This window comes from Gallus gallus, chromosome 1, assembly GCF_016699485.2.
Source record: "Gallus gallus isolate bGalGal1 chromosome 1, bGalGal1.mat.broiler.GRCg7b, whole genome shotgun sequence".
NCBI lineage: Eukaryota > Metazoa > Chordata > Aves > Galliformes > Phasianidae > Gallus > Gallus gallus.
The window spans coordinates 188,587,123-188,601,071 of record NC_052532.1 but is presented as its reverse complement, the minus strand read 5'-3'; the positions used below and the strand labels follow the sequence as shown (position 1 = coordinate 188,601,071).

Sequence of the window (13,949 nt, the reverse complement as noted above, 5' to 3'; positions counted from 1 at the left end):
ATAACTCTCTAGGAAGGTTCTAAAGCTCTGCTGTCAGTAGTTACAGCATTTATTGAGGCTCCCAGATGAAAGTATACGAGGGAAAAAGTTAAAAATCGCTGAACTCCTATCTTAAAAAGCAAATAAACCAACCAACAAAGCAACCACCTATAGACTTGTTTAAAACTGTCTGCCTTGATCTTTTAAGAAAATTTTGCTGAAGACCTTCATCACAATTTGGTGTACTTTACCTCCAGGTCTCCTTAAGATTAGATTAAAAAAAAAAAAAAAAAAAAAAAATTGGAATTGTAACATTGTGTATTCAAAGTTGAAGAATTCAGACTTTTCCCAGAAATTAGGATTAGGAGAAGAGAGGTCATGGTTAGAATCATAGAGTGGACTGGGTTGAAAAGGACCTCAAAGTTCATCTAGTTTCAACCCCCCTGCTATGTGCAGGGTCACCAACCACCAGACCAGGCTGCCCAGAGCCACATCCAGCCTGGCCTGGAATGCCTCCAGGGATGGGGTATCCACAACTTCCTTGGGCAACCTGTTCCAGTGTGTCACCACCCTCTGTGTGAAAAACTTCTTCCTAATATCTAACCTAAACCTCCCCTGTCTCAGTTGAAAACCATTCCCCCTTGTCCATGTACCCTTGTATAGTACAAGGGTACTATATACCCTTGTAAACAGCCGTTCCCCCTCCTGTTTATATGCTCCATTCAAGTACTGGAAGGCCACAATGAGGTCTCCCTGGAGCCTTCTCTTCTGCAAGCTAAACAAGCCCATTTCCCTCAACCTTTTCTCACAGGAGAGGTGCTCCAGCCCTCTGATCATCTTAGTGGCCCTCCTCTGGATCCACTTCATGAGCTGTGTTAGGTTGTATCGGCCTGGGGAAAGGGATGAAGGGTCCAGCTGTTAGTGGCCGCATTATCAGGTCTGAGTTGTCTTGACCTCTGTTGCCTTTGGTTCCCATTGATTTCACGTGGGAAGCCTGCCATTCATTACACGTGTCAGAGCAAAGTCCTCTGTTTCCTGAGGGGTTGAAGGTTTTTCACATGGGTTGTTTGATGGTGAATGTTCGAGTCGATGAAAATGCTTAATCAATAATTTGAAGTGATATAACCAGGTGTGATAGTAACATTTCCTTTTGTAAGGTAAAAATGGTTTGATTGGTACTTTGCAGTGAAGCTAATTCTTCTGACTTCTTGCCTGTGGGATGGCAGAGTTGTTTGTGTCCTTCTCCTTGTCATTCTCCTGACCTGGCCATCTGTCCCTGCTTAATTTAAGCCAGGCTCCCTCCTTCCTTTTACAACCTGGTGTGTAATTTTCCTGGCTGTACCTACACCCTATGGGATAGGGCCAGAGCCCAGCCCAAGGGCAGCTGCTGCCTGCCAGCCCTACCTTGGTCCAGCCTCACTGCACATGTGGTATCTCATAGGGAGAGCTGTTTGGATTCATTCTGAGCCAAGCCTAGAGTTAGCAAGCACCAAACAGATGCGGCTTTATCAGTCCATATAGGCACAGGCATCTGTGTGGTTTATGCTGTGTGTGATTGTGTATTTGGAGGTAGGGTGGGGAGCCTCAGAAGGCTGTTAGCATTACCCTGTAACATGCTTCTGCGTATTGGGATGGGGCCCATCAGGAAATGGGATTTGTTTATGGCATGACCTGATGCTGTAATCACGTGGTGCTGGGATATCTGATCATCTCAGTTCTTCTCTGTGTTCTGAGGGACCTGCAGGTCAGCGTGTTCTTGCTTTCAGTTTCTTCTGGAAGCCACTTTAATTATGACTAAAATTAGTTTAAATGTTACTAAAGAGGGAGCCTGGTAGCAACATCTTCATTCCAGGCTGTGATCATTCTGGTCTGTTCAGGCAGCTTTTAGGACACGCTAGTAACATTCTTTCATAAAGGTAAAATAAACCATGCCAATCTTTTGGTGAGATGCTTATTTCAGTGGGGGAAAGTCCAAAAAATTCAGAAGAATCAGCAGAGGAATTCAGCTGCACTGAGGAACTGATGCTCAAAGGTGGAAGGATGGCTTGGAGCCTGCACTGCAGTGATAGCAAGGGGTCTCTGCCTTGGCAGAGCAATGTGCTCAGCACAGACACTGGGAACCAGCAAGCCTAGCAAAGGGGCTTCTGTCAAGCAGGTGTACAGCTATTCTCTGTGGCTTAAGGGTGATGCCAGAACTGAAGGTAATCTAGATGTTGTTCAGAGAGTACATGAATGCTCCTGTTCGTTTCTATTTTTTTTTTACTTGGGTGAATGATATGCAAAGTTTAAAACAAACCAAAACTAAGCACAACAAAACAACTCGCACTCCTAATGCTAATCCTTGTACAGTGTCTCTCAAGGCACAGAGGAAGGAAGTTGGAGGGCAGAGCAGGGGAACACAGATGCTGCAGGAGCTGACTTACGAAATTATGAAGCCTCACTTCCAGCTTTTTTTGTCTGTGAAATCAGGGTGGTACCAGCTAATGGAGGAACACGAGATCTGAACGTTCAAGAGGAGTGACGGGGAACAAATTGCTCGTTTAGCCACCAGTGCCTTTCGAAACATGAATGCTACCTGAGGGCATTTTAAGATTAAGTCATTCCAAAGTGCCTAAAAATCATTTTTAAGGCAAGAGAATAATGTCCTTAGAAAATATGTACAGAATTGCAAAAATGTAGAGCATTAAGCATATGTGTATTAATTAATATATTCAAATATAGCTTTGAAACAAATCTAACATCAGTCTGATGGATCACCTCTAAGGGTCCATTCCCATAACTTGTGCTGTGAGACTTTTCCTAGCTTGTTAATGATTTGCGGCATATATATTATATAAGCCACCTGCACAGCATTATTGGTAGTCTCTAAATTTGCATTTTACATGTGCCTAAGCGTGCTAGGTAGCCACTTTGATATAGGTCATGGAGCTCTGTGCCTGGAGATGTGGCTTGGTGTCTCAATATTTCTGTAGTTGTTGTTTTTTTTTTTAATGAAGTTTGTTATAATGTGCTCCATTTTAGTGGCGCTTTTAGTGGAATGGGATAGAAATGATTATGCTTTTTTTCTTTTAAGTTTCTGTTAGTCAGTGTTGCATGCTAGGCTAAGTTCATAGAATCATAGAGTGGCCTGGGTTGAAAAGGACTACAGTGATCATTGAGTTTCAACCCCCCTACTATGTGCAGAGTCACCAACCACCAGACCAGGCTGCCCAGAGCCACATCCAGCCTGGCCTTGAATGTCTCCAGGGATGGGGTATCCCTGTTCACTAAGGTTTGATGGAGGGGGTTGCATTCTTAAACATAAGGTTTATGCAAACTTAAAAAAATGGTGGCTTGAAGGAAATGAACAAAATAATGCTATACTCACACAGCAGAGCTGGTGCAAGTTCTGTGTTTTTTAGCCTACCACAGAGCCCATCAGTGTGTGTATGTTGGTTAGCACATGCACTGAGTCAAGCTGGTGCCAGCTGTAGTTCATAGAATCATAGAATCATAAACTGCTCACGTTAGAAAATACCTTAAAGATCATCAAGTTCAACCACAACCTAACCATACTACCCTAACTCTAACAACCCTCCACTAAGTCATGTCCCTGAGCGGCACATCCAAATGGCTTTTAAATACATCCAGGGATGGTGACTCAACTTATTCAGGAGGCTTCACTGATGACATGCACAGTATCAAACTAATTGTTTTATTTGGGACCAGAAGTGTTTTCCCTGGAAGTCAGCCTGACAGGTCTGGTTCACGACAGGAACTGGTTCATGACAGGACTGTAGGGCAGAAGTGGCACACGACAGGAATTGGGGCATATTTCATCACACTGACTTCTTACCACTGCGTGGGTGTTACTGGTCTTACTGTGAATGCACAAGTTTAGCTGTCTGAGGACTGAAGTGCTATGATCAAAGTTTCGCCCAGATTCCCATATGTTTCCTGTTTTTAATCTGGAAATACCTGTATTTTCTGTGGACTGTGTTGATCTGAAGGGAGATCAAGAGCCATAATATGTGGATGCAAAGAGGGAAACTGCAAAGTCCTGAAAGCTTTGGACATCTTCCCTGTGACAATGCATGACTTGTTATTTGGATAACATTTTGATTTTACAGCTTTGTCACTTGTTTTTAAATGGATGATATGCAGCATGTAGGCAAATGAAAGGCACAAGCTGCCTTGTGCCTGCTAGTCAGAAAGCAGCCCAGTCAGCATTATTTGTTAGCATCTGTGAAACTATGCCACACTCTTACTGATATTTTTCAGAATCAAAAAAGAGGAAAGGTGATACTGTATCGCAAAATGTTATCTTGTTATGTTTTTTTGTTCCATGAAATCATGATCTTGTGATATGAGGGTTGCATTCTTCCATGCCCTGGATTGCAGGTAGACCTCGGGGTTAGGAGGAGAGTTGAGGCAGCACAAGCAGTGTAAAATCGAAGGAAAGGAATATGGTGTCTGGGTTTCATGCAGTAGCAAACACTCATGGCATTATCTAACACAGCTGTGCTCCACTCATGTTGTGGACATGCCATGCTTTCTTAGTAATGCTGGGAATCTGCAGTGTTTTCTAAGCATTGAAGAATTTTTCTGCTGCTCTGTCTCAAAAAGAGAAGAATGTAGCTGAGGAACCATGGAGAGGAGAGAAGAACACTGGGAGGCATGGAGCTGCTTTGGGCCACTCTTGGTTACGGGGTAGTGAACTGTTTGGAACAGTCAGTTGACTCAGAATTGCAGTCCTTCATTCTTATAATGAGTAACATCCCAAACTTCATCTGTCAGTGCTAAGGTCACGAAGCAGGCCTCCCTGAAGTATCCAAGTAAAGGAGTCTGAGGATTCATTTGCTCCTTTTATATAGAATCTCAGAATGACTTAAGTTGGAAGGGACCTAAAAGCCCATCCAACCCCCTACCATGGGCTGGTTGTCCCCCACCAGCTCAGGCTGCCCAGGCCCCATCCAGCCTGGCCTTGAGCACCTCCCGGGATGGGGCAACTACAGCTTCTCTGGGCAGCAGTGCCAGGGCCTCACCACCCTGAGTGAAAAATTTATTCCTAACTTCTAACCTAAATTTCCCCTCTTTTAGTTTAAAACTGTTTCCTGTTTTCGTATTACTAACAGATGGTGTAAAAAATAAGTCTCCCTCCTGTATTGGACTGCAGTGAGGTCTCCTCCCATAGTTCTGGAGATCTGTGAGCGTGCTTTCAATGAGACAGCTGTTTCCTGGATCTGACTCTGCAGGGTGCCTCACTTAGCACAGGTCACCATATAACCTTGTGCTCTGTCTGTTAGCACTCTCTTCATGGGTGTTAAAGCTTGCTAAGGAGGTAGCTACTGGGTTTCCTGATAGCCCTTTCCTTCCATACTGGTATCTGTTGCTAATGTCTGATGCTAAGCCTTGAGCAGAGCATTTGTTATGAAGCATTTGGCCTTCATCACAGTGACCTCCCAACTTACATGAATGGGGTTTATCCCAATGGGAATCAGAAATTGCCATGGGCTGACAGGTTTCAGAATCTCTCTTGCCTATTTCAACTGTAAGAGTACTTTTTGTAACTGTAGAGAGCTGGAAGGGAGTACAAGGTGGAGTCTGGAAGTATCACTGGTGTTTGTTCCATGTAGTCCCACCATTGGTGGCAGGGGAAAGGGGAGGTGTTTCCTTTTCCTCAGCCTGGCCTGTGTGTCGTTGTTCCTGGTCCTTTTCTGCCTTTCATTTAGGAGTTGAGTAGCAAAGAGAAGGGAAAGCAGAAAACTAGTATAAAACTTATTGGAGAAGCTATAGAATTAACCATTAGCTTTTGATTTGACATTGCTTTATAACATACCAATATTTTCTTTTAATATATTTAAAAGAAATATAAAAGGATATACAAAAGTATAAAATGCTTGTTCAGAGGAAACAGAACTGTATGCTTCAGCTCAAAGGTTGTGTTCTTTAAAAAGGAAAAGATTCTTCTGTTCCAAATGTTCACGACCTTTGTACAGTAGACTGGAAATAGCTGAGGAGGTGGCAACAAGTAATCTGGTGTTTAGATTGCATTAAGACTTTACTGCAACAAAAAGATTATCTGGATTGTGCTGTTGCCTAATCCATTATGGCTTAAGCAGTCTTGACATGTGATGAAGCGATGCGTTAATCTATTTTCAGAAGTCTGTTCGTGCATATGTTTCTCCTTAATCCTTAGTTCAGGCTTCATTTTGGACACTTATTTTGGCAGAGCTCTCTTACGGTTAGTTCTAGCAGAAACCTCATCCTATTTCTGTATCTAAAACACCTTGTTATGCAGTGCAAGTGGACAGGCTTTGAGAAGAACAATTCCTTCCCCCATATCTTTGAATTGAGAAACCAGGTTCTCAAGAATTGTTTTTGACCAACAGGCTGCCTGTTGTTCTCATCAGCACTTGTAGTTTCTTTCTGTCTGCAGCTTTTCCGATTGCAAGCATTGGTTGAAAGCTCTGGCTGGTTTTGAGCGTCCTTGAGAAACCAGTGCAATGAACGTGATAATGCTATTAAAAACAAAAATCTGTCAGCGCACCCGAATTCTAATTTCATGGAACCATGGAGATTTGGAGGCCACGTGGTCCCAGCCTTGTGCTCGAGGCAGGACAAGTTGGATAGGTGTGTTTGGGGCATTTCCTGGTCTGAGCTTTGGAGGATCTCCAGTGATGGAGAGTCCACAGCCTCTAAGGCAATCTGTTCAGATATTCAGCCGCCTCAAAGGATAATATTTTTTTATCCTGTCTAATCTGAGTTTCCAGTATTTCAATTGTCTGTTGCCTCTTGTCTTAACTCTGTGCGCCTCTGAGAAAAGCCTGGATCCTTGTTCTAATAGTTGCAAGATTTCAGTGGACATGAAGGATTTTGAGGATGTGCTGTGTTTGAGCCTTTAACTAACAGTTCTCCATAACGTAAATTCAACTGACCAAGCAGAACACTTATTTTTCAGATCCAACCTGTTTTCTACTTTATGCATACATAACATAATGTTTATCCATAGTGTTTCTATAAAATTTGTCAAGAATGTGTTCTTCTTTTAGCAAATGGTGAAAAGTTTTTGGAGGACTTGGAGTTGTTTGTTTGGAGTAGAAAACCTTTGGAAATGCATCAGCACTTTGTAGACGCAGTGTAGGGCCCATATCTGGATTGTTTAGTGGTCCGCTGGCCTTTGTTACGAGGTAGTCCAATTGCCTGAAAGACAAATCTCTGTGAGTTTATTACATCTTAAAGTTCTGCTATCTGGCAGACAACCTTTCTGAATATTATGGCCAATGTAACAAGGTAGTAAAACCTCTCCCACTTAGGCTTATGCGGTGTATTTCCTGGTATAAATACTGTAATATCTGGAACAAGTTCAAAGGAAATCTTTGTGGTATTGTTCATAAAACCAGCAAATTTAAGGTGATTTGATTTACTACTTAAATGGGCATATCTCATTTTACTTTTTTCTTTTTTTCTTTGCAATGCTTTACAATGTGTAAGAAAGAACGTAATTGAATTAAAGTTTGTCCTCCCTTTTTTCTTCCCTCCTCCCTCAGATTGCAGCTATTCTCAGGAAACGAAAACTTGACTATTATTTGCACAAACTGCTACCTGAGATCTTGCAATCAACTTCCTTTCTGACAGCAAATGGGACCTTGTATATTGCTTGCTTTTGCATTCTAAGGTTGGTATACTGTCCTAAAAATTAAATGTAATAGGAAAGCCATTGAATGTAACTTCTTAGCTTATAGAATAACTTGTCTTTTTTTAAAAACAAACACATAATTGTAATGGGTAGGAGTAAGACAAGCAACAGCTGTGCTTTCTGGTTTTAGCAATTGACTGTGCATAATATGCACCTTTTTCTTTTTCCCCCTTGCTTGTGTAAATGTTTTTAAAATCAGTAAACAAGGCAATATATTCACATGGTTTCCTTTTCCATTTGTTACCAATTCCAAATACATGGGTGCAGGAAATGCAGGTAGATTGTAAGGGTTATCTAAGGAGGTCTGATTTTTCTCTCCTAGAAGGGTTTGAATGTAAACAGACATTTCAAACAGTGGGTCACAAGATTATCAGGAAAATTATGCTTTCCAATGTAACTGCTGTTCTTTGAAGAGCAAGCATGTATTTGGTGATGATTTGGTGATCAGCGTAACATATATGAATTGCAACTGGAATTGAAATTGACAAGATTACTTTCTAGGATTGTTAAAGTGGAATGGTTTCCTATCTTCTAGGAATTAGTAAATCATTAACATGTAGTTAAAGTGTGTGTGAGGAAAAAAAAAAGGATAAATAATCAATTTTCCTAACTGGCAGAAGTTGCCAGTAATGTTCCTGTTGCGTTACTTGTTCTATATATAGCTACAGAACCTGGAAAAAAGAATTTAGTGTGAGATTATGCAAGATTATTTACGATTAGAAAATCCAAAACTGATAGTCAGCCATTTCAGAAAAATCTCTTGATTTTTAGGGGAAAAAGGCTTATGAAGCTTGACAGAGAAAAGTGCAAAGTAATCGACTGGGAGGAAGAGAGCAATTCTATCCTGTTCACACAGTGATGGGATTTAAACTGGGGACTAGATTAATCAAGGAGATGCTTGCGACTCATCAAGGATAGGTTCTGTGAACAAGTCAGCTGAACAAGTTGAATATGATCAAGAAAACAAGTGTTATGAAGAGAAACTGGGAACAAACTGATGAGCACTATTAAATACATGATATTTTTAAAAACTGTGTTGTATACCTTTATGAAGAACTACTTCTGAGCTCCTAACGTTGATAAGTTCATCACTTGGATTTTGCTTAGTATTAAGTCGTCTTGCAGCTTAAGCCATGCAAGCTTCTTTCTCTAATCTAATGGGAGGATGACAGGATGGAGAGGTGCATGTGAAACTTCGCTGCTTTTTTGTTGCTACTTCATGTGAGGTGGTTGTTGTTTTTTTTAAAATATTTGTTTGAACTCATGGTTCTTTGAGTTAATCACTATGTGACGTGGGAAATGTTTAACTTCCTGCAGAAACCCCTCAGAGAGAAAATAATTATCTCATTTTCCAGCCCAGAATGCCATTTGGTACTGTGTGTTTCAGTCCATCAAAGAAATGGCAGAACACCATAGGTACTCTGTTTAACTGTGGCCTGACTGTTTCTGAAGTCAAGTTATCACCTTTCATAACATGACTTTAGAGACCCAGATCCTTTAGGTCTGATTCTGGATAATGGTAAGAGATGAAATGGGATGTGTATCATTTTCCTGTATTTTTAGTTGCAAGGTTTGTTGTGGCTTTTTTTTTGTCTTATCCAAAAAGTTCAAGTCCCTGTAAGGAGGTGTGTTCATTCTATTGACATCTGAGCTGCCCAGAGCTCTGAGTTGATGCAGCATTTCCTGCAGACTTCATGCTGAGTAGGAGAGTTTTTAGAAATCAGGAGTGGTAGTGACAAAGAAGCAGGGTTGTCCAGCAGTCCCCATACAGTCAGCTCCTGGAATTCTAGCAGCAGGTTAAAGGGTTTGTAGCTGGGCATGTTAACTCATTTACCTGCACAGTTTTTTCTCTGATGAAGAGTTGTGTGCTTCCTTGTTTTGTAACACCTGGGTGATGTGTTGGTAGGCATATTAGGGTCTCCAGGATACACGGACCACTTCATTTTTTCATACATGTATCGAAGTCTCAGTGATTTTTCAGTCACTGTCTTATACTGTATTCTGTAGAAACTACCTTTAATTCTCCCAGGAGCAATTGATAGATCTAAATATGAAATGTAATTGTAAGTGGAAGGTTTGGCTTGTGCTAATGTGTGGTTTTGATGCTCTTGTAGTATTTCCTTGCTTTTTCACTGAGGAAAAACTATCAAAATCAAAACAACTGCAAATACGTCGTAGGGTATAGTATTTTTAGATAAGAAAATGCAATTAAAATGATTTCAGTAATTGTTGAATGTTCTCTCCTTTTCATTAATGAGTAAAACTTCATAACAATCCAAGTCCAGTTTCAGCAGTGACTTGGGCTCTGGGTAGGCATTCTCATTCTAGAAGACATCACTAAGTGAAGTTGGCTGCTTTTTTAGTTTCTTTTCTTCCTTGAAGTGAAATAATGAATGCGTGCAGCCTGCTCTGTTGGCAGAGCTGTGGAGGTGGTGATCCATGTTATGGATGTGTGACAGCCCAGCTGTGGCTGTAATCTCTTTGCTGAGGTGATGCAGTAGACTACATCTGTCTACGCTCCACTGACAGGCATTACAACAGTTAAAAGAAGGGTGTGAGTTTTAGGTTTTCAGTTTCATTAAATTAATGCCTCATGAAGTCATGGCTCAGGTAGCCTAGCAGCTAAAGTAATTCAGTTTGTCTGTGTATGTACAGCTTTGTGTTAGCTTGCTTGGTTCAATTCAGCTATATGTATCAACCAGCCTTTCAGCTCTGGGTACAGTTATACAATGAGAAATTAGATGAATAATCAGAAAGAAAACACATGCTTTTCATTCCATTATGCTGCCTCATATGTATTTCTATGTAGAAACTAAGTAAAAACAGCCATGTAAATAATAATAAAATCTTGCTTTTGTTTATTCCAGCAGAAGTTTAAATTTTCCTCTTTATGATTAGACATCTAAATCTACAGTGACTTTTATTGTGTAAAACATATACTACTTTTACCTAAATCTCATCACACTGAACATAGAATCATAGAATGGCCTGGGTTGAAAAGGATCATGATGACCCTGTAGTTTCAACCCTCCTGCTATGTGCAGGGTCACCAACCACTAGACCAGGCTGCCCAGAGCCACATCCAGCCTGGCCTTGAGAACATGGAGCATTTGTGGAGTGATCCTAATCCATGCAGGCAGAGCAAGTTCCTGTTTCTTTCCCACAGAAAAGGCGTTTGTTCTGTTACTTAACAGATGTGCCTGGTAGGATGTGTTCATACTTACTTGGATGTTTCAGATGGCTTCTCTGAAACTTCATACAGTCACTGCTTTCCAAGAGAGTCCTAATAATGAACTTTAGCTACTGCAGCATTTGGCATTGTCATCCTGAGAAATCATCCTTTTTCAGCCGTGGGAATGAGTAGTGTGTATAATTGCCATTACATCACATGTTGGTGATACACTGGCTTTCTTTTCTCTTCTGATCGTAAGCTGGCATTGCTCACCGCTCATGTTATTTTAGCAGCAGAAGTATGAAATGAGGCTGATTGTGCCTTCTGCAGCAAGAATGAAAGTGATCTAATCCAGGTGGAAGCGATGAATAATCTTAGTTCTCTCTATCAATATGAAATTTTATATAAGTAAATCACATTTGTATTTTGCTTTATTTTTGGAAGGGAAGGCTCCACTGTATTTTCCTCAAATAGTGCTTATCAGCTGAGCAGCCACAGTGTAACTGTAGCGTATTCCTTATCAAATTTCAGGACTGGCTGAGTGCTGCTTGCTTTTGTGGTCAGCCCAAGTCAGTTGGAAGGTATGGGTGTTTGGTGCAGATCAAGTGTGGTGGAGGCCACTGTCTCTGACAAGCATTTTAGTCCTCCTATTCTCTCAGTGACCAGTTTATAGAAATATCTTCCTAGGTGATGTCTGTATTTGAAGAACTCTTTCTTTCAGCTCTTGAAAGAATTTTGATGGCTGAAATAGTGTGAACTCTGAGTGAAACCCGGATCTGGCTGCAAAAAGTGAGAGCTTTCCCACTGGCCTCAGTAGATCTGGGATTTCCCTCTTGGTTCCAGCTGTAAATAATTCCTTGGCTTACCATAAGTGAGTGATTTACTGTTTTTAGCAACAGTTTGTCTATCTATCTTCAGAGTACGTTGTACAGTAGAACAATTCGATTTGATTTCTGTCTCAATGGATTGCATTCCCACATTCCACATCTTCCTGAGGAGATGTGTGCAGACAAATAGCAGAGAAAGGAGCAACTGTAAAGTTGGAATTAGTATCTGCAGCTTTTCAGAAACATCTCTTGGAAGTATTGCTTTCCTTAAATTAAAGTGATCCTTTAACTGAAATGGATACACTCATGAAGTTTTAGGTGTGAAATGTTAACAGTACTCTCTGGGAACCCCTCTGAGAAGAGCTATTCAACTGTAAGAATGGTTAGTATTTATCTGTAATTACCTGTAAGCACTGATGAATGTAAAATACAATTTTTTTTTTTTTAATAAAGGTACATCAATATTGTGGTTGCTTTGCATGTAACACATGTACAAATTACATTTTCAGGAAACTACTTGGAAAATTCTACTTTTGGTCTCCTGGCTTTGGTGCTGCTTTACCAGCTTCTTATATGGCTATTCTCATCGAAAGGAAAAGCAGGTACAGTTCATGTTAATGGATTTTCTGTATTATGTAATACTATTTCTTGTTTTGGTCATCTGACAGTTCAGTTGTTTTTTTCCCTTCAAATTCTGAAGTATTCTCCATTTGAACTAGTGTGCTTTTCAGCCTCAGTATAGGAGGCAATAGTGAAAAAACCTTTTACCAAAGATCTGTTTCTTATTTTTATTATTTATTTTCTTTTTTTTTAATATAAAGGAGTAATAAGATGATGTGTGGGGGGGGAAAAACTGAATATCTCGAAGAGCTGAAGTAATCCAAACTGGAAGAAATGTAATGATAAAGAGAGCAGAGGTTTTTTGCTTATGAAACAATGCTACAGTTCAGCTATCAACATGAAATTCATTAGGAAGAGCATGGAGTTGGGAGAGGAAAGCTCCGAGTGATCCAAGGATAGTTGGAAGCTGCCATTTATCATGCGGTTGTGAGAAATGGCAGATGAAATCTGGGTTGTGAAAGTTGAATGTCTTGAAATGCAACTTCCATTGGTAGTTTGCATCAATAAAGGAAACTACAATGCTTAATTTAATATGGGATGAGATGGATGCCTCGTCCCTGGAGATGTTCAAGGCCAGGTTGGATGGGGCCCTGGGCAGCCTGGTCTAGTATTAAATATGGAGGTTGGTGGCCCTGCCTGCAGTGGGGTGGGGGGGGGGGGGGGGTTGGAGCTTCATGATCCTTGAGGTCCCTTCCAACCCAAGCCATTCTATGATTCTGTGTTTTGGTCATCCAGTTTGCGTGCCCTTTATTTGAAGTAGAGATGGTGATAGAAGTGTAGTGGAAAAGATTATTCTTTAAAACAAGAAGAGGTTTTAGTCCTAGAGATGATGTAAACACACTCTTGATGTCTATGAATGTCTGAGACTTCTGTATGCAGTCATTTCAAAATAACAGCAAATACATGTATGTGTTGTCACCTACATGTCATGCCCTATCTCTGAACCTCAGTCATGGAGTTAAGCAGTGCCCAACCTGAATTTTGAAGTAAGATTGTCAGTTCTCTTCTCTGAAAATAACACACTGTCTATTGTTTTTTGGAAACTGAACAATGTTCCTTTATACGTAAGCAGTTCTGGAAAGGTGGTGGTATTTCTAAACCATGTTATTGAAAGTAACTATAAAGAAAAAGGATCACAAAATTACGACTGTAGTTATTTATGGAATTGAACTTTTTTTTTTAAAAGTCCTTTCTAGCTGATTGGTTTTCCTCTTGCTGCAGTTACTTCCTAAAAGGGCAGATACATTCTGGTGTGTCTTTTTGTATTTACTCAGACTCTGGAACTGTGTTGGCATCACTATTTAATTTTACAATGCAAGCAAATGCATTTTCCCCCTTTAATCAGGGTCACTTAACTTTTCCTACAGACCTATTACAATGTGAGTGCTTCATGCGTCAGTCTTCTACTATTTCTAGACAAGATTAGATGGACTACCAGCCTCATTTCTTCCCACTTATGAGTTTCCTGTAGCTTTCAAAATATTCTTGAGCTAAGAGCTGTAACTACTGGTAAGCCCAAACTATATGGGGTTCTTATATGATAGTGGAACAGCTGTGAAAATCTTGCAAACCAAAAACTTCTGAAGCGTAGAAAGAGAGTCTGTAAGCAAATATTATGCCAAATGGCAATTTTTAAAAGCCTTAGTGGCAAAGCAAGAAAACTTCAACGTGT

The 13,949-nt window shown here is 40.5% G+C and overlaps 1 protein-coding gene across 7 annotated transcripts in view; it reads left to right on the top strand.

Annotated features, from left to right (window-relative positions):
* TMEM135 (transmembrane protein 135) overlaps nt 1-13,949 on the top strand; it is a 167,144-nt gene that overhangs the window by 5,067 nt on the left and 148,128 nt on the right. For 4 of the 7 annotated variants that reach the window (XM_015280328.4, XM_003640593.6, XM_040648160.2 and 1 more), the window contains exons 2-3: nt 7,509-7,636; nt 12,166-12,258. In XM_015280328.4, the coding sequence (XP_015135814.1) occupies nt 7,509-7,636; nt 12,166-12,258 (221 nt within the window). The remainder of the gene's footprint in view (nt 1-7,508; nt 7,637-12,165; nt 12,259-13,949) is intronic. The other 3 variants (XM_015280334.4, XM_015280342.4, XM_040648167.2) reach the window with 1 other exon arrangement.